Source organism: Meleagris gallopavo, chromosome 19 (assembly GCF_000146605.3).
Source record: "Meleagris gallopavo isolate NT-WF06-2002-E0010 breed Aviagen turkey brand Nicholas breeding stock chromosome 19, Turkey_5.1, whole genome shotgun sequence".
NCBI classification, from domain to species: domain Eukaryota; kingdom Metazoa; phylum Chordata; class Aves; order Galliformes; family Phasianidae; genus Meleagris; species Meleagris gallopavo.
Window position 1 is genome coordinate 8,191,754 of NC_015029.2, and position 20,521 is coordinate 8,212,274.

A 20,521-nucleotide genomic window follows, 5' to 3' on the forward strand; every position below is an offset into this window, starting at 1 on the left:
TGTATCACGCTGTAGGCGGCAGGGCGATCGGTCTGACTTTAGAGCGGGGGTGTGGCGTCCTGCACGTGATCCCGAAGGAAGAAAAGACAAAGGCGAAGCTGTAAGTGTTTGTTGTTTTTTAAATAGGGCTCCTGTGACATCCAGCAGCTGCGGCAAAGTGACTCAGCAGCAGCAGCAGCACCTCGCCTTGCTTTCTGCTTGTTGAAATTTCACTTCTGAGAGCTGAAGGGTAGTTTGTTATTAACAGGTGGCAAGTTGAATTGTGCTGATGGGAAGGTTGAAAGTAGCTTTCAATGCATTAAAATAGAGAAATCTACTTTTTTTTTTTTCTCTTAGACAATTACTTTGTTATAGAAGTAACTTTACAAGCAAATTTTTTGAGAATGCACACTTCTGTTGGCTTGATTAGTAGAAAGAGAAAAGTGCTGTTTTTCATGACAGTATAGATGATGTACTTTCCTGAAATCTATGGTATTTAAACTGCTTGTAATTTTCTAATGGGAAGCATGTAGCACTATATTGCATTGATAATATGGTTTTGTACACAGTTGAAACGATGGGTTAAATTCATACAAAATACATGTGCAGTCCTGATGAAATCAGTGTGAGCTATGGAATCACTGTGGAACAGGGGCATTTCCTGGAAATACAGAAGTGGTTCTGCTTGAAGTAGAACTTGGCTGTTAAGTTAGACTGACTTGCTGCATGTTCATGGTATTTTCCTTTGGCTGGTGACCTGACATGCTGTGCTGGAAAGGCAATGCAAGATGACAGGATAAAGCTTCTGGGGGAAATCATGTTTGGTCTTGACTGAAAGAGGAAATAGTATAGCAGGAAGAAAGGTCAATAGGTATGAATACTGATTTATAAGCCCACACCTTATACAACATGCCCTAGCAAGGGGGCAAGACTGCCTAATGCTGCTGCTTGCCTATCTGGGATTCTTTTTGAGGTAGCAAAGAGGAAAACAATCAGAACCGAGCACCACAAGATGTGTTGCACTGGTCACTTTTATGAGTGTCAGTGAGATACTGCAGAACTGAACTAAAATGTGAGCTGACTTTTTAAAATCTGTGCTGACATAGTTCTGCTTGGCCTTTCCAACTGTCATTTACAGGCTCACATGAGAGCTCAAAAAGCAAGTAAAGAACAGCAGATTGAGGTAATGAACAAACAGTATAAACAGCTCGAGAGTCGCCTGGATGAAATGCTTTCTAGGATTGCTAAGGAAACTGAGGAAATCAAGGACTTGGAGCAACAGCTCACTGATGGTAATTTTTTGTTCATGTCTTAAAATGTTTTTGTATCTAGGATAACATAATTGAGCTGATAAAAATGTTGAGGTACCAAGGCCCTTGATCAAGTCTGAGCTGAGTGGTTGTTTTCTGAACACATCCTTGTCATCTGCACTTTTGTTGTTACATCAGGAAGAATTATTCTGCTTTTAATTGAACAAGTGAAGTACTGATATTTCAATACACTTAGGAAGCTGCTTTTTCATTTAGACTTGAGATGTCAAAAATATGCTAATTTCAGAAATATTAAAGCAGTTTCTTATCTAGTTCTTGAGCTAGCTGAAATTCACTTAAATCATTGGGCCTTCACAGAAGTGTCTTTTCTGTGAGTCACTTTCTTCCTCTGTATTTTAAAACTGATTTAAGTGAGGTACTTCATTAATGTTATCATGTATGTATTTACCATACACCTCGTCTGTGTGGAAGCTGATGCCCCAGAAAAGCATATGATTTTTTTAAAAATGATTTAAGCAGAAAAGTAGCAAGTGCCATCATAGAAGGAAGTATGTGTGTATGAAGGGAGGTATACAAAGAACTGCAGGTTCTGCTCAACTTTTCCTGTGATCAGGAATAGTAGTGTTGAAAATCCTGGCCTTTAAAACACAGCACAAGCACTTTCTGCTTGAGTTCAAGTTACTTGTTTTTATTGAATGTTCACCTACTTAGCTTAAGATTAGCAGTGGCAGTTGTGTATGTTTTGTAAGTAAACGTGGTTTCTTCAATAACTTGAATTCACTTTGCATTTCTGCAGGTCAAATAGCAACAAATGAAGCGCTGAAAAGGGATTTGGAAAGCATTATAATTGGGTTACAGGAATACCTGGAAGGCGTTAAGCATCAGGCAAAACAGGCCAATGATGAATGTAAGGAGTTGCAGAAGGATAAAGAATCTTTGCTTCAGAGATTGGCAGACCTAGAGGATGAAAGAAATAGCTTGAAAACAGTTATCGTGGATGCCGAAAATATGAGAAAAGTAAGGTTTAATGCTATGTTTCTTCCCAAGTTGAGATACCTAAGAATTAACTTAAAATTAAGCGAGCAATCAAATTTGGGAATGGCCAAACACAGCTCTCTGGACAAAATTACTTTCTGATATGGTGACATCAGTCAGATGTGTTCATGCACAGTAAGAGGGGAATTGGGCTTTTAAAATGTATCATACAGTTACTTAAGAGGCTGTCTCAGTATCCTAGACGTCTTCTGTAAATGTTAATATCTTAGACTAATGTGTATTGCTTTAGGCTACACCTTTGTAACTTGTGTACACTTCATGTGAGGTCTGACACAGCAGCACCATTGACTTGGCCTGTGTGTGTAATAATGTTACCTGCCTTGTTTGAAATATTTGGAGATTACGTTTAGCGCCTCTGTTTTGATAGATATACCAGCTTTCAAGTTAATAAAGAACTCCTGAAGAATAGGGGAAGAGTGGCAATGTAATCTAAGAAATCCTGTTTCTCCTGTGTACATGTTTCTGAAGTGAATGTAAAATTCCAGGAAATAGCAATGCTTGAAGGCGCACTTCAAGAGCAACGAGAAATAAATGACTCACTCAGAGAAGGCCAAGGGGAGGTCAGTGCCTACCAGGCTGAACTGGAAGCCCAGCTAAGAGACAGAGACACTGAAGCCAATCAGCAAAAGGAAGAATTGGAAAGACTGAAACAACTCAGCCAGGTGAGCACACAACTGTAACATTACCAAAGTGACAGTCAGCCTGGGCTGGCAGCGTACCTTACCATATCCCCCCCTACACTGATTTGCAAGGAATTGTTCTTTCAGGGATGTCCCAGAATAGAGGGTAGTATCAGCTCGTTAGGATGTGTAACCTTGCACATAAGTACTTGTGGCCTCTTTGTAGAGGCCTCTGTGTTTGTGAAATATAGCAGATGAAAACAAGGTTGGCCTTTGCTGTTGTTTCAAGTAGAAATTCAGCTTCCTAGCTTTTTTGTTTGTTTTTGTATATTCTGTTTTTTTGCTGGGTAAGAACAATGTGTGCTTTAAGTTACACATTCCCATTTTATCGTAACCTACTGTTGGGGATCCTCTTTTGGATTCAGATGCAGTGATATACAGCAGCTGGCATCTTGGTTCAGTTTCCATTAATCAGAAATGAACATGGCGTTGGTGGGGTTGTTTCTTGGCTTTGTTTTTTTGTTGCTGATTTTTCTTTTTTCTTTGAACGACTTATTCCACCATCAGGAATATATAAGAATGTATAAGAAGGTGTTTTTGTCCCTGGCCCCTCCAAGTCTTTTTGGTGTAATGTTTCAGGCAAAACTTGGAAATTCTCTGTAGAACTCTGATAAAATGTAAATCTGTTAGTTTCCCAGTGAGAAAGACACGTTCGTGCCAGGTCTAGATTAAACATCATCATCATGGTGCTGCAAATGCTAAAGAAATACTAGCTGTTACATGTTGATGGGTTAACTTGGGATGCTTTTTTTCTTAGGGGGTGTTGTTGTATTGTTATTCTCTAAAAAAACACAGCTATTGCACATTTGGGTGATGAGGTGGGGTTATTAATCTGAAGGTTGTTTGTGCTTATAGATGGAACTGTCAGCCCTGCAAGCTGAACTTGAGAAAGAAAGGCAAGCATTAGAGAATGCTCTGACCAAAGCACAATTAGCAGAAGAGAAGGAACAAGAAAATTATAAGCTGCTTTCTCAGTTCATACAACTGCAGGTGAAGTATTTGTTGCCATAGCAAGTTCCTGATAAGCAGTGTGCTTTTTCACTGCCATTAGGGAAAAGTGAGAATTTTTGTTTTGAAGTTCAGTGGTGCTTATGACTCTTTCTGACAAATTTCTTGTCTGGAGGCCCTGCACCACAGTCTTTTATCTGACTATTTTGGATCTTTAGATTGACCTTTGAAATAATGCCAGGGCTGCTCTACTATATTGCAGTGGGATTGATAAATTGTTTAAATCTTAATTTCCCACAAGCCCCATTCAGTACATGTCAGTAAGAAAACTATTTGTGTGCAATGGGGGGAAAAAATCTGACTTTATTGCATCAGTTTTTCTCATTGTGCCAAGTCTGGGCTCAGTCCTTCGCATCCACCAAATCCCTTTGTCCCATCTCATGCACCTCAGAGGATAAAATGGCCACCAGCTTATAAAAGATCCTCACCAGATATTAGAACTATAACTTTTGCCACAACTTGCCAATGTGCAGAGCAAACTTCAAGTCCTGGTCCCGTTAGTCAGGTGTGGCTTCTTGGCCTGGTGTCTGGGACAGAGGTGGCACAACTGCAGACACTGCAGCATATGGATATTGTGACAGGCTTTGGATTTCACTGTGCTTTGCTTCTATAAACACAATACTTTCTTTAAGGAAAACGTAAGATCATTCTGAATTGCTGTTGGAATATTTTTCAACGTGTAAATTTATTTACTTATTAGGGAGACAACAATCTCCTGAAACAACAGCTTCAAGATCTTCAGAATCAGCTAAGCCATGCAGTTGGTAACTTGATACACCCCGAGGAAGTCCTAGCTCGTATAAATGAACTCAAGCAAAAGCTTCGGACAGGAGCAGGAGAGATTAAGTGAGTAAAATAGAAACAGTTTTAGATTTGTGCATGTTATTGCTCCATAGGTGAGAGCAATGAGGTACATTTGCTGCACCCTATGTATTATGATGTAGGGCAGTTCAAACATGACCTTTAGCACCTTCCTTGTGTTTAAGAGAACATTACCTGAGCTCAGTTAATTTTATTACTGAGGGAGGTATGCATTCCTCTTGGGTTTCACTACTAGAAATAAAGAATTTTTCTTTTCCTGTCCCAGCTACAAAAAATGGAAATAAAGACAGAACAGAGTAACACTGGGCACTGTAACCTATTCGGCACTGCACCTGAATTCATTTTCATTGGATGTTTTAAACTAGCACTTTTGAACTGGGCTGTGTTGCTTTTATGCCTAGTATTGTGATTTAAAGTTACTGTTTTCTGTAATGGAGCCTTCTCTTCCAGATGTCAAAATTCAGGTGATGTTTTGGGGAAAAGCCTTGCAAGTCTGCAGAAAGAATTCAATAGCATCCTTGCTGATACACAGAGGGAAAAAGAGAAAGCATGGGAAAGACAGAGAAAATTGCAAGAGGAAATGCTATCTCAGCAGGAAAAACTGGAAGATATACAGGAGAAATATAGACAGGCATGTATCAAAGCTATGAAAGCAAGAGTAAGATAGTTTCAGCTTTGTTTAAAATATTGTTTGTTTAAAATATGCATGTTGCAGCTGAAGGATCAAGATTTATGACAAATGTAGATTTGTTTCCCTCCATCTTTCAAATAAGTATAACTTTACTAAGAGCAGATAAATTGCACACGGTTGCTTGCCAGAAGCAAGTTCAACGGCTCAAGTTGGCACAGGGCACTGTTAATTGTGATTAGAACAGGAATACAAACCATTATTAAAACTTTGGTTTTTCTATTGTGCTCAAGTGTACGTCATGCAATAGCTTTCCTTGACTATTTCCATGCTGTATATGCTGTGAAGCTTGGGTTAAAGCAGTGAAATTCATTGCCTCTTCTTTTTGTAAGACAAGATGCCTGTGAAAATGATAAAATGAAACCAATGAAGACTGTTTACAGTCTGATTATTTTTTTATCGATATGATACATGCTCCTTAGCAGTTGGCTTCTGTTCAGTCTCTAATTTGACTGAGAGAGGCTTGCTTTTTGATGTTTGTGTAACAATGCAGTCTTTGCAACAGGGAGTATAATTATAGGTAGAAAAATACAGTCAGTAACCTTCTTAAAAGATCACATTGCATACAATTGCCAAAATAAGTTAGGCACTTCCGAGATGTGATAGTTAGGAAAAGGAACTGCTTTGCTATTCTTTAGGTATAAAATATACTACTAATGGTGCTTTCAAAAAGTTTGTCTGAAAATCATTAAAATAGGGTGGATTTTAATTGAAATTTTGTTTTTGTTGCTCATTCTTGCATACTTCGCATACAGGTGAAATCTGAAAACAGGCAGAATAAGAACAAGGTCCATCAGTTAGAGAATGAAATTCAACTTTTACGTGAAAAATAAAGAGTATGGAAGAAATTCAGGGCCTGGCTGATCAACAGCTCCAAGAGGCGGATGAAGAAAAAGAGGCTATTCTTGCTCAACTAGAAGACTTGGAGAAAAGGGTAGGAATAGACATGAGTGTATGCTCTGTGTTGGATTGCTCAAGAAAAGAGTATCTAAAGAACTCATGAATTATTTTGCTTTTTAAGATGAAGTTCAACTGCAAGGAACACAAAGGTTAAATATAACCCTTTTCTTTTTCTTAAGTGCAATTGGACATCTTTATTCTTGTATTATTATGATAGTTCTATGTATACGATACCAAATGGGGTGTGTGGAAAGGCCTTCATTCTGTGCTGCTTTTCTTTTGAAATTACTGTGAAACCTGTTGCTTTCCTGGTTTCAGAAAAAAATAGAAGATGCCAGGGCACAAATGCAATTTGCTGATTTGGATAAAGAGCTGAAGGAATTAAAGAGAGCAATCATCACTTCAGATAAACTGGCGGCTGCTGAGCTATCCATTGCTAAAAACCAGCTGCAGGCTCTTCATGGGACTGTTCTCAAAATTAATCAGGAACGAGCTGAGGTAAGTCAACGTTGGTAATTAATTGTTAGTTATACTTAAGCAATGCTTTCTAATGCCGTAATAATCAAGACTGTCTTTGTTGCTTTTAAATTCAGCTTCAAGTCTTTATTTTTAATTATCCTGCCACATGAGCTATTGCTTTAGTCAGTCTCATCTTGAAATACTATAAATCAATGTCTGACTTAACTTGGGTTAACAGGCTGCCTTGCTGCAAGTTAGAAGGTGGGGGAGAGGTAGGTTTTATCTTCTATAGCAATTGAAAATCAATCAATTAACAATATATTGTTACATAAGACTAAACAGCAAAAGAAAATATGGAATTTAGTAATAAACTTAAGCCTTTAAGAATTAGAAGTGATTTTTTTGGCTTTGTACTAGCACATGCTAAAATTTACTCTGCAGAAAGGCTGTAAGGTTAAAGGAGAAATAGTTAATGCAGATATAGTTATTTTTGACATTTTCTTGAATTCCGAAGCAGACAAGCGGTGATGTTTCTTGTTACTCTGCAATTCATAAAGCTTTGTGAGACATCTGCAAGTCTGTGAGATGTTCTTGTAAACGAAACGTAAGGTAAAATTTCAATTTCAGGAATTTGAGGAAGCTGAAGAGTTCTGTGTTGAGGCAGCTCGTGCAACTCGGGACCTTGCCCGAGCAGAAGCAGAAATAGAATTGTTACAACAGCTTCTGAAACAGAAGGAAGAACAAGTAAGTTGAAGCAATGTTTCCTCTGTTATATGAGGAGGGTGAAATATATGAAGAGCAGTTCATTGGTGTTCTGAAATGGCCGTGTTTAGTTGCCTGCTGTGGCCTTTTTCTTCAAGTTTTCCCAAGTCACTGTGTTCTTCCCTCTCCCTACACCTCCCTGACTGAATTGTTTGAATTTGATGAAAGCCTGTTCATTTGAATGCCTTCATGTGGCTGCATATGTAAGTCTCAGTAATATGAGAAGATGGGAAGAAGAATTTTGTTGCATCAAAGTGGCACATGCATTTTGCTGAGCGTTTCTGTAGGAAAAAATAAGATTGTTTGAAAATGTTCTACTGTAATCTAATTTAAACTGAAATGCTTTGCTTTGATTTAAACTTAAACCAGCTTCAACACGAAATGGAGAAAGCTGGTGAGAAGACTGCATTGAGCTCTCAAAAGTTAGAAATTGATAAACTGAATGACACAGTGGAGCAACAGAAAGCAGAAATTGACCGTTTAAGATGGTTGCTGGATGACACTGGGGCAGGTAATCTCTTATCTCTGTCTCCTGCAGTTAGAGAAGCAAGCTGTTCTGCAGCAATGCATATTTCTCACTAACATGAGAAGCTGTTTAGAGCTCTGAGAACAAACAGGAAACCATTCTGTACAATTCTTATGCTAGGATACATCCAGTATCATTAGTTATTTGTCTTATATGCTTATAAAACTGTGTGATTAATTATCAGGTAACAAGGATGAAATTGACAACTTACAAGACGAAATTGCAGCACTCAGAAATGCACTCTCATGCCAGAATGATTACATCACCAGTATGGCAGATCCACTAAAAAGAAGAGGATACTGGTACTATATGCCACCATCACAGGTCAGAAATTCAAATCCTGTTATGTAGAGAGGCATTTGTTATGGGGAAATTCCATATATATGAATTTGAGTAACATTGTTATATTTGATTATCTCTTTAAAGCAGCGAAATGCTTAAAAATGAGAGAAGACAGGGTGTGTAGAGCCTGTTCTTAGAAAAAAATCAATGCTTTGGAAAGTCTACAATTATTAAATTATTTTACTTTATTTCTTATTTCTAGAATAAAGTATCTTATAGTGACAAAACCCTTTTTTTTTTTCTTTCCCTTAGGCCTCAACTCCAGCCTCCCATAGCACAAAAGATTCTGGAGTTGGTTTACAATGTCCTGGCACATCCCCACCCAGAAGAGGGTGTAGTCAGGTCAGGAAGGAAGACTTACCCAGATCAAGAGGATGCTGGGTTTATTCACCAGTCAGAAACAAGATACACAAAACAAATCTTGATAAAGGTGAGTCTCAAGGTCTCAGAGGGTGCAGGAGCATAATAAATGTAGGTTTGCTTAGAGTTCCTAGTGAATATTTCTGATACGTGTTAGTGGATATTTAATATTTGTTTCTGGTGAATTTGTTAAACAGTGTTAAATGTAAATATTTGTGTATATACACTTTGTATTGCAATTCAAGAAATCTTTCTTTTAAAACTGAATTAAAAAAAACTTTTTTTTCCCTGTGTTTAAAGCTGGAAGAGCGGAAGAAGACAGTGAAGGAAATGTGGAAGCTCGTGCTCACAAAGACCTGCCCTTTGTACCACCACCTGGTACAGTCATCTATACAGCTCTCCCAGATGGTGCTCCTCTACCCCAAGGAACTGTGGCTTATGGCCCTCCTCCTGCAGCTGCAAATGGAGGTTCAATTGCTCCTGGCTCTGTTATCTATGGCCCACCTCCTGTGGGAGCCCAGGTTGTTTATGGCCTTCTTCCTCCAAACTTTACTGTCCCACTCATTCCTTTTGGAGATCTTCGCTGCAATGTACCCAAGCATCATGACTTGGTAAGGCACAGAGTGGCAGGGTTGTGAACAGATTAAAAGCATCCTGTAATACATGCTTTTTCAAAGGAAGGAGGAAAAAGAAATCTCACTTCTAGAGATTAAATTTTTTAACAATTCAAAGTAGTCTTGTGGCAAGATTCTGGATCTCAGAGAGCTTGCTGATAAGAATGCCCTCCACTGTCTTCAGTGTTAGTGGGCTGGTCTCTGCTATCTGTAACTGCTTATGTGTTTTGGAGCACTGAAATAGAAAAACAGGACAATCAGTCTTAATTTTGCTGTCCTGTGTAGGAGAGTGAAGTCTCAAGGTTAGAAGACACTGTGCGTCATTTGAAGTCTCGGAAATACAGAGATAAATGGTCAGAGGCAGCTGAGCATAAATGCAAGAACGAAATGGAAACATTACGTCAAAACATAGAAGATCTTCTGCATGAAAGAGAAGAGCTGGAACGCGAAGTAGCAGAGCTACAGAGAGCAGCTCAAAAACGTAACAAACGCAGGTAAGAAATCACACTAGTTCTGTTTAAGCAAGTGGGAATATCTAAAACTTTTTCCAGTGCCAGTAGATTTTGAGATGTTTATAACTGACATTCTTGTTGATCTGTTACATGCATTACACAAACTGCGGGAGGCTTCTGAGCCTCTGACATTTTGTAGCTTAATTTGGTTGTTTTTTTTCTTGGGCTTTTAGGGACTTTATTGAAGGCTACACTGAAAACTTAATGGCAGAACTACAGTTAGAAAAATCTCTTAAACATCATGAAGATATTGCAGAAGAAATTGAATGTATAGAGAAGACTCTTCTCAAACGCCGAGCAGAGCTTAGAGAGGCAGACAGGCTTCTCACAGAAGCTGAAATGGAACTTGAGAGCACACGGGGAAAGGCAAGTAGAGCCCATAACTAAGTGCCAAAGGATTTCTGTGTTATGTTGATTGTTTTAGGCAGAAGGTGTTTACTTTTATTTTTGTCTAAGCAATTTATTTTTACGTGGATAACCTGCAGCCTTTGAAAATGCTTTATTTGAAAAAAATAAGCCGTGGGATAACCTGTGCTAAAAGCAACTGGTTGGGTCCTTGCCAAAGAGGAGGAAGCTTTTCTCTTCTGGGGCAAGAGAATAATATTCAAGTAAGGTGGAGGTCATTTTTGAACAGCTGACTTGATGGTTATAGATGTTGAAAGGGTAAGGTGGGATTGTATTGTCTCAATAATGTTCAATTTTTGCTCTAGACTAAAGACACTATTCAAAAGTACAATCATGCCAAACAGCATTTGTTCCATACTGAAACTGAAGCAGAAGAGCTAGAGCGAAGGGCTCAGGAAATGGCTACTAAACTTGTGAAAGCAGATCAGCAATTAAGGTACACTACTCTTCTGAATAAGTATCAGATGGGGAAGAGGAGAACAAGATTGTTTTTAAATATCAAGAGACTGCTTTTGGAGTGGGGAAGCTGTTAAAATGTAAATATGTAAGGGCACAAATGTTTTTGTAGGTCATTACAGGCAGATACACAGGATTTAGAGCAGCGTAAGAAGGAACAAGAAGGGATTTTGAAGGAAATCAACAAAGTGGTGTCTGCAAGAGACTCTGAGTTCCAGTCATTAAACCAGAAAATAGAAATGCTGACTGGAAGGTAAATCTATCTTAAATTTACCTTAAACTAATGTCCTTCTCTAATAAGTATGCCCAGTGTACTTAGCTGTGCGTGTCCCTGCTCATTGCAGAGGAGTTGGACTGGATGACCTTTAAAGGTCCAACTCTAAGGATTCTATGTATTTTTGTTTCTTCTGAACCATGCCTTTTATCTTCTCTGTAAGCCTTCAGAAGCTTCAAGGAGATATTCAAGTTGCAGAAGGTAATGAAGAACATCACCTCCAAATGCTCAGAGAAGCAGAGAATGTTCTTCAGGTCAAGAAAACTGAACTGGAAAGACTGAAAAATCAGGTAAGGTGCATCTGGTCAACTCGAGAGTATCAGTTTAATTGTTGGTACTGAAACTGGGAATTGTGAAGTGTCTTTGGCTCTAAACTGCCTTATTTGAATAATCTAATTCTTAATTCTGTGACTATTTATTTATTTATTTATTTATTGTGGTGGTGGTGGTAATTTGAATTACTGTCTGGTTTTTTTTTGTTGTTTGTTTTTTTTTTTGGTGAGGGGAATGTTTTCTATTTTGGGGCTTGTGTTTAGATTGACCCCAATCTTGTCTGCATTTCTGGGTAATAAATGTTATTGCAGAGTTCTGTGTTCTTATTGCATTTGAGAATAAGAAGCTTAAGTACCTCCGAGGCACAGGGCTGCTCTGTCCAGCTCAAAACTTAATTGTCAGTCCTGGCCCTTCTACAGCAGTCTAGCAAATGGAGCTCATTGCTCTGATGGAACTCTTATGTGATTTGCAATTCAAGTAAATCTGTAAACTGGTAACAGTATTGCATTTATTTATTTTTTGAATGTGTGTGGCCATAAAACTGTAAGTGTCCAGATGTGGTGGTGCTAAATTTTTATGTCGTAGGTTACTGCTCAGCAACAAGAGCTGTTGTTTGTGGAGCAGCAGCTCAGTCAAAGGAAAGAGCAGCTCCGTGTCCTTCAGGACTGTATTTCTCAAAAGAAAGGTGACCTCAAGGAAGCTCTTCGAGATGGGGAGACTGAAGCAAAGGAAAAACAGCGCCAAATAAAAGTAACTTTTCCAAATTAGTTTTCAATTAATTACATCTGTGTAGAACAGCAAAAGAATAGAAATATAAAAACATCACAACATTTCCACAAAAACGGTTTTGCTTTCTACATCCCCCAAATCTGAAAAACAGAACCAGCAAGCTTATGACTTTGTATTGGATTGTGTTGGATATTCTGGATAGTTTAATTCTAGAGCTTATAGTTGACAGTAGATTTGTTACATTTTAATAAATATTTTTAAATTATTAAAGGAAAAATAAATGGCAAATAATGACATTCATTTTAACAATGTTATTTCCACAGGAAATAAGGCTCCTTCTGGAAGATCTTAATGCTGAGAGGAGAGAACTGGATGTCCAAATTGATGAGAAGAGAGCACAGCTTTCGTTCATAAAGAAGGATATTGGAAAAGAGGAAGAAAATCTTCAAATAATACTTGGACAAATTAACAAGCATAAGATAGGTAGATATTATTTTGTGCAGACTGAAAATAAATACACTCTAAGATGCTAGTTGTACGTCTGTGCCATTATATTGTCTTCAGTCTTTGAATACTGTGAATGGCTGCAGAGAAAGCGTTCCTAGTTAGAGACAGACTCCACCACAGAGCTGACTGGTTACCCTCTGCTTGAGTTGAGGCTTTGTGTTGCTTTGTTCTTGGGATTTGAGTTCCTCACTTCAGTGAGGAAAAACAATTCTACCATGGGGACTAAAGCTTCTGTGCTATTGCTGTGTGATGGAGCTGGCTGCTTGTGGCACATCCATGGAAAACATCTGGATTGGAGGAGGAACAGAGGATTACCTTCAAGCAGTTGTATCCTCTCAGATGATGGGAAGCGTAATAAGCAGCAGCTTACAAACCTGTACTTTCTCTGAAAAAAATTGACTTCATTGTCTGCCAGTCAAGATACTTGTCCTTAGGAAAAAGGGGAAGAGGAGACACAGGACCTGCAACTTCCTAGTAGAACATCGTTAGTGTCTGACTGGTGTCTGACACACCAAGTGAAAATGAGTGTGCTTTTCAGGGATTGTATCAACATTATTTCATCCCATCCCCCCCTAGTCCCCTCTTCCAATGTCTTTTTAGAGAATAGAATGTATTTAATGTGCTTTATAATAACCCTTGATTTCTTTCATCTTATTAGAACTGAAACACGTTCTGGAAATGTTGGAGATTGAAAATAATGAACTTCAGGGTTTGAAACTACAACATGATCAAAAGGTCAATGAACTGGAGAAGACTCAGGTTGCAGTTCTAGAAGTAAGTATTTAATTTATAGCTGTCGTAGTGGGTAATGTAGAAAGAAGAGAGATGCACGTTCTGTGATTCTGTTAGGGTCTGGGTAACATTCTCTGTACCCTTAAGTTGGAGTAGTGTAGCTGCATGTGATTTGTGAATGAAAGGTTTTAAACTGCTGCAGATAAATATGTTCACTTATTCTTTTTCACCACGTGTGTTGCTCACAATTTTTCTTTGCCAGGAGAAGTTAAAATTGGAGAATATTCAGAGATTATTTCAGTGTCAGCAAGGGGAAGTAGATTGGCAGGAACAACTGCTTCAGAAGGACCGTCAGGAAAATGAACATCTGGTTTCTCAAATGCGCACTCTGCAAAATAATATTGAGTCTCTGAGTAAAGAGAAGCAAAAGCTTGAAGAGGACTGTCGGAGTTTGGAAAAGAAGCTGTCACAAACCAGAAGGTGGGAGCAGGATACATTGTCTGCAAATGTGATAAGTGATGAAAAATGTCTTGAATTATAACTTCTCATAATTAGAAACACAACTGTAACTCTGATACTGTAGAATGTCGTTTCTTACTCTGTGGAGGCTTTAATTTAGGCACATCTACAGTAATTCTATAGCATAACTGGGGAAAATATGCACCAGTGAATGCAGCGATGTTTCTCATGGCAATGCAGTGAGAAATGTTGTGAAAAGCAAAATGTTCAGCCTTGGAATGAGACAGCTGTCATGTTCTTCTGGCTGCTGGGTAGCGTCCCCCTGAGCTGAAAACAAGCTGCTCAAGTGCAGCTGCTTTGAGTGCATCATGGACCTCCAACAAACCACCAGCATGCATTCACGTTTTGCAGAGACCTGACTGCTACTGAAGACAGCATCGGAGCCGCGTTGTCCAATGCAGAGAAAACAGAATTGGATATTAAAAACCTGCAGCAGGAGGTAGATGTACTGAGTAAACAAAAAAAGTCATTGCATGGAGAGATCGCTGTTGTACACAAAGATCTTCAAGGTAAAGACAAAGCTGCAGTTTCTAAGCTGTAACGTAGTTTAAACTACATCTTTTAATGTGATTTCTTTTATGTAACAACTATGATGTTATCAGCATGCTTAAATACCCACCAGCAGAATGTACTTAATGTGTCAAGATGGAAACTTTCCTATGTTTATTCATTTACAAGAAATTTTAGCTGCAAAGTTATTTAATTAATTGATGATTGTATGGGAACTGAGTGCCAGACTGAACCACTGAGCACCTGGGGAAAGACCAGGTCAGCCCTGGGAGCACAGGTGAAGGCAGTTTATCTCTGTGACAGGAAGGGGTGTCCTGGGGTGACCCAGAGGCTGCACCTCTGTTAGGCCTCACTTAAGGGCTGACTGCCACTGGGGAGGATCTTTCTGGAGATCCCTCCTTGGTGAAGCTTTCCCTGCAAAGCTTTCCCTAGAATCTTCTGATGTGGGTGAGCAATCTTCTTCCCTTCCTTTATAGCACCTGTCTATTGTGCCAGTCCTTCTGTCATCACATCTCTGTAATGCTTTTCCCATCGTATTGATCTGTTCAGTTGCTACACTGATTGAAAATGTCTTTCACCAACTATTTTTCTAGAAAAAAAGAATGAACTAGAGATGCTGAAAGGAGAATTAAGTGAGGCCAGGCAGCAGCTTCAGCTGGCAGAACAGGTTAGTTTGGGTCAAATACAGGAGGTTTTAATGCAATGAGTAAATTGATGCACAGAAACAAGGGGCAACTTTTGTCATTATCAGTCCATTGCCTGTTTCTCCATCTAAGCACACTGTCTGAAATACAGATCCTTTGCAGAGCTAATAAACAATGGCTAGTTAACTTCTTTGTTCTTGCTGGGCTTGGAGTGACTAGGACCTCAGGCACCTCAACAGATAATTTGTTTTCCTCTTTTGACTGTGAAGGGAGGTGGCAACTGTCATGTTGGTCCTAGGCAGGTTTTCATTACCAAAAGCACCCAATGGGATGTCAGAGAACCATCTTCAGGTGGGCTGAGTTGGTGGGGTTTGGTGGTGGTCGTTGTTGAGTATTGCTATTTGTCTTATGTCCTTACTTACGTGCATCTTCTAGCATTTCATCTGGTGATTACTATTCTGTTTATTCACTTGAGCTGGTTTAGAAAGGAGATAGTCTTCAATGTGGTTAGGGATGATGAGTGAGTTTCATGTGGAAGCCTTTTAAGTCAGACCCTGTTACTTTTACCAGCTAGTTATGTCGATTTATCTTCTGTTCTGTCCTTAGAATTTGAAAGATAATACAAAGCACCAGGAAGAGCTGCTTAAAGAGCAGGCAACCCTAAAAGAAGATATTCTAAAATGTGTAAGGAAATGTAAGGATTGCCAAGAGAGACAGAAAAAGAGAGAGAACCATTTGCAGCAGCTCCAGCAAGAGATCGAAGAGAAAGAAACAATACTGGCCAAACAAGAAGCGGTAAACAACCTGAGACTTACTGAGCTTTTGCCTGGCCTCTAAAAATAATGCAGGTGGAAAAGCTTTGGGTGCAAGTTTACAAATAACACTTAGAGACATTAAGTGTGACTTTATGAGGAGTGGCAGTAAGAAAAGCTTCAGCATTCTGTTATGTCTGACTGAAAACCAGCCTCCCAGCAAAGGGCTCCTCCTTCTTGGTGGGATCGCTGTGTGCAGAACTGAGTGCAAGAAGGGCGATGTAGTGGGAGGTGCAGTGCAGTGCTGTGTGTCCGCTGCTGGTGTGTTGCTGATTTGGGTGAGGACGTGGACTGGCAGAGACAATGCTCTATAATTTCTGGTTTGTCAGCTGATGAACAAGAGCAGCTGGATATAGCTTGGAGAACTTCTTCATAGAATTTGTATGTGCTGTGGGAGACAAACGAACAGTGGGGGTATCTGAAATGATAACATGGATTTCAAATAAAACTGACCAAAACCTAAATGCATCTGTGTTCCAGAACTCAAAAACTAAGCAGCAGGAGATCCAGAACTCTTATCTTGAAGTTTATTTCTGGTGTCTCAAAGCTTATTTTGAGTGGGTTACTATTTGCTCTTCTACTGCACTTCTGTGTGAGACCACAATTGTTTGTGGAAATTACCTTATTTGGCCTCAATAAAGCACTAGTCAAAAGAAAAACTGAGGGAATTGTTCTGAAATTAAGGAGGAAAAATGAGCAACGCTTCTGTTTGGACTGAGTACCACACCGTATTTCTTCTTTCAGATTTCTGCTGCTTTAACTTCTACAGTGTTGTTTGGTGATGGTATTTGTTCTTACTGAGTTGCTACAAGTTAAACTGTACCAATTTCAACTGTATTTGTTTTTGGCAGATCCTTTATAAGCTCAAGCAAAACTCAGAACATGAAGGGAAAAAACTGGAAGAAAATACTGCTAAACTCAAAGAACAGAAACTACTTTTGGAAAAGGAACTCACGGATCAACGAGAGAAACTGGAACAGGCAGTAGCAAAAGTAAGGCTGACAGAAGAAAACAACAGGAAGCTGGAAAAAGAAGCATCTGAATTTGCAGCACTTGAAGAAACTGTCAGAAAAAGCAGTAAGATCTATCGCACAAATAAGTTTATCGTTGCGGTGTGTGGGTGCTAATTCTAGTGAAACCAACCAATAGTTCTGTTAATCTTGCTTGAATTTTAACTCAGTACTTTATCTGACTTTTGATTCTTAAATTCGTTTGCTTGGAGAACTGAAATTCTGAAGGCGGCTTTGTCACCTCTCACCTGGTGCCAGTGTTTATCTAAACATGACTCAGCAGAGTAGTTTGAAAATATCTAATGTCTGAAATACACCAAGGTATTTACATTTCTGCTAATCAGTTTCAGTTTAAATATTGTTCACAGAACATCAGATATCAGAAAAAGAACTACAGTTACAACAAAAAAATAGAGAAATTCAGTCTCTCCAAAAAGAATTGAAACTCTCCAAGTCTGAGCTGAACCATCTCCAGGGGCAGCTGGAGTCAGAAAGGAAAAAGCTGAAAAACGAATCTGCAGTCTGAAGGAAGCAATGAAAATGCAGAGGACACAGTTTGAAAGAGAACTGCATGTAAGTCCTGACTGAAGGAAGGGAGAATGTTAGAGGCTTTTGGTTATTTTTAAATAGTAAAATGATAGAATCCCCCTTTTATTTCTGAGGAACAAAAGTTGTGTTAACTCTGATTAGACAGATCTTGAAGCAGCCAAACTCTGATATTTCTAGGCTGTGCTGCAGAGTACCTTGAGTTACTCTTATTAATGCTGTTTCTGCATTTTAACTTGAAGAAATTGTCTCATATAGGCTCTCTTGATTCATTTTCTCAAGTGGGTGCTCACAGTAAAAGGCAATCTTTTCTGTATTTTCCTAGGAACAAAAGCATGCAAATAACTGCCTGCAGAGTGACATAGCAGCTGCTGAACAAGTAGCACAGAATAACCACAAGCGAACCAAGCACCTCATTAAAGAGCTTGGCCAGATCCAGCAGAACTACATGGATCTCCAAAATCAGGTATAACTGAGTACCCAAATAAAGGCTGTCTGGGGAAAAGCAGTGTCTTCCAGACTGGTGCCTCACAGGCAAATAAAGTTAACTTCGTAATTAGGGCTGCATCTGTTCAGAGAGCTTACAGTTTGTGATTTCAATGGTCAAAATGTAAATGCTTCAGAAAGATTTGTTTGGTTACCATGGTTTGTGGTATCTCAGCAAAGTAGTGAGACTATTTTATGTTGCAGGTTAAGACTCAAGAAGACCTGGAAAAGAGACAAAGGGAAATAGAGAACACAGCAGCATTGCTTAAATCAGAGGTTGAAGACAACATTAAAACAGGGTTTAAATCTTCAAGCCCATCTTCTCCAGAACTGTTGGAAGATTTGGAGGCGTTTTCTGCAGTAAATAGAAGCATGCAGTGTGACTCTGATAATTTAGAGGAGATGTTTTCATTTGCTGATGCTGACAAAAGATTGTTCTCACTGGAAAGAAAGTTGGATTTTTCTCAAATCTTCATAATGGTAAAAAGCTTTCAGACAGTAGCTGCTGCTCACGCTGCTGCTGAGTGTCCGTACCGGTAACACTCAGTTGCTGGATGTGTTTGTGTTGCCAACAGGATGAACAGTGGCGTGGAGAGGCTCTCCGAGAGAAGCTGCAGCATCATGAAGATCGGCTGAAGGTGGCACATCTCTTACCTTTGCACAGATATGTCTGCAGGCCCCTGCCAAAAAGAGTCTGAACAAAATGGGTGTGTGGGAGATCCTTCTCCAGCTGTCGCAGTCACCTCGTATATAATGACCAGCACTGGAGTATCTTTGGGTGCCTTGTTAGGTGGGAATAGTAGAAAAAAGCCAGCAATGACATGTTCTATCAAGATGAACAATATTGAATAATCATAGTTGGCTTTTTGAGTATGCCAGCATGATCCCAACACTTATGTTGTACTGTTGTATGTTAGTGACGTAAGAATCAACAGTTCACAGGCACTTGTGGCCATTTGAAGTAGAGATGAGGGCACAGTTCAGTTAGAGCATACCTGTTCCTTTCAAGCAGTTAATGATGAGGTGCCACAGAAATACAACTTATTTCTGACTGAAGGAGGTGAACTATTTAAAAGTATGTTGATTTGCAAACCCACTGCCAGCTGCTTGTGATCTGGGAGATTTTAATAGTGTGTCCTTCATGGCTTGGCCTCAGGTTTCTTAAATGTAGTCTTGAAAATTACACTAACTGGATACAAATAGAACTAACCATTTGTTCAGGCTCAGCTCTGGCACTGCATGTCCAAGCAAGTAGATGTATTGATCAGAGGAAAACAACAAACACAAGGCACCCTTCACAGCCTGAAGCGACAGGTGGACGCGCTGGATGACCTGGTCAGCAGCACTTCCTCAGACTCACTGTTCCTAGCTGAAAGTTCATCAAGTCTGCTGTCTCTTCGTGATGCTCTGAATGTAACAAAAACACAGGTAATCCTCTAGTGCAATAATTCTGATTACTTTCTTTAAGGATTTTTAGCTCACTAGTAGTCTGTTATGCCCGTGCGCCTTCCAGCTGGAGGCACTGCAGGGTTTCTGAAGGTGGGACAATCATTCTTTGCCAGCAGCAACTTGTGTGAAGGCAGGCTTTCTTCTAAGATTAGTTTTCCTTTTTTTAATCCATTTTTTCCTTCATGACCTTAGCTCTTAAAGACAATTACTCACTACTCAGACTTCTGCTTTTTTCTAGGCTGCCCTGACAGGACACACACACTTCCCCAGCAGCTCAGCAGGCATTCCAGCAGTGGCACAGGCGTGGCATTCCTGCTCATGAGAAATTCCTCAGTAAAGTGCCAGAGGTAAGAGATGACTGCAATTGAGTTGGAGTGCCCAAGGAACGAGGTGTGCCCAGCGCTGCTCCCAGGCTGTTGCTTTGGGACAAATGAAAGCATTCTTGTGCTTGGTGTCCAACAGTCAGTGCTGTTTTGGCTCTTAGATGAGTGTGTTCAGACAAATTGCTTGTGAACTTTCAAATGCCACATAGAAATCGCAGCTGTGTTGACTGACATAGCTACTTCTATCCATAATCTTAAAATAATGCACTACATTTATTAAAATCAGGTATGTGACACTCAGAATTCAGTTACACGTAGTTACATGTGAGCCTGTTAATTAATATTCAAAAATTAATACTGCAAGAGCTATCACACATCAGTGCTCAGCAGAGAGAAGCATCACCCCCACCTACAGCTCTCAGGACATCCAGAGCATGCATGCAGCTGTAGATGCTGCATGCCCTGAACAAGCCAGGGTTGTGCCCAGGCAGAGGCAGGTCGCACCATGCAGCTTCCCTCTGCACACTAACCAATCACTCATGTCACTCTCTTTTAGCCAGCAGCTGACCTGCACGTGCTCTTGTGCTCCCTGAGACCGTGCCATCATCTTCCACTGCTGAAGCCTTCTACCTCACTGCTCTACAAGCCTTTGCTAAAAAGGTATTTACCAGCAATAACAGCTCAGTACTGTGAAGTTTCTGTATGACGAAGTAAGGGATTTTTCTGTATATACGTTATTCCAAACAAATATGGATGTAGGAGTGTCTAAAACTACTGTTCTCATTGAAGTGTGGGTATTTCTGAGTTTACATTTTGAGTTGTCACGTTTTCAAATGCATGAATGTTAAATAAAACTATTTTTGAATA

The 20,521-nt window shown here is 39.5% G+C and overlaps 1 protein-coding gene across 1 annotated transcript in view; it reads left to right on the forward strand.

The window, feature by feature from the left end:
* The window catches only part of CNTRL (centriolin), a 31,284-nt gene extending 10,763 nt beyond the window's left edge, over window positions 1–20,521 (forward strand). The window contains 35 exon segments of the mRNA XM_031556239.1: window positions 1,118–1,271; window positions 2,047–2,267; window positions 2,792–2,968; window positions 3,842–3,976; window positions 4,695–4,840; window positions 5,267–5,447; window positions 6,260–6,329; window positions 6,332–6,438; window positions 6,723–6,902; window positions 7,491–7,607; window positions 7,995–8,136; window positions 8,336–8,475; window positions 8,746–8,923; window positions 9,154–9,464; window positions 9,753–9,961; window positions 10,153–10,345; window positions 10,690–10,820; window positions 10,953–11,093; window positions 11,278–11,404; window positions 11,973–12,137; window positions 12,440–12,599; window positions 13,282–13,397; window positions 13,618–13,835; window positions 14,226–14,383; window positions 14,978–15,051; window positions 15,635–15,823; window positions 16,692–16,917; window positions 17,219–17,350; window positions 17,353–17,423; window positions 17,722–17,862; window positions 18,087–18,362; window positions 18,458–18,520; window positions 19,104–19,310; window positions 19,570–19,678; window positions 20,211–20,521. Coding sequence (XP_031412099.1) covers window positions 1,118–1,271; window positions 2,047–2,267; window positions 2,792–2,968; window positions 3,842–3,976; window positions 4,695–4,840; window positions 5,267–5,447; window positions 6,260–6,329; window positions 6,332–6,438; window positions 6,723–6,902; window positions 7,491–7,607; window positions 7,995–8,136; window positions 8,336–8,475; window positions 8,746–8,923; window positions 9,154–9,464; window positions 9,753–9,961; window positions 10,153–10,345; window positions 10,690–10,820; window positions 10,953–11,093; window positions 11,278–11,404; window positions 11,973–12,137; window positions 12,440–12,599; window positions 13,282–13,397; window positions 13,618–13,835; window positions 14,226–14,383; window positions 14,978–15,051; window positions 15,635–15,823; window positions 16,692–16,917; window positions 17,219–17,350; window positions 17,353–17,423; window positions 17,722–17,862; window positions 18,087–18,362; window positions 18,458–18,520; window positions 19,104–19,310; window positions 19,570–19,653 — 5,340 coding nt within the window. The 3' untranslated portion in view covers window positions 19,654–19,678; window positions 20,211–20,521.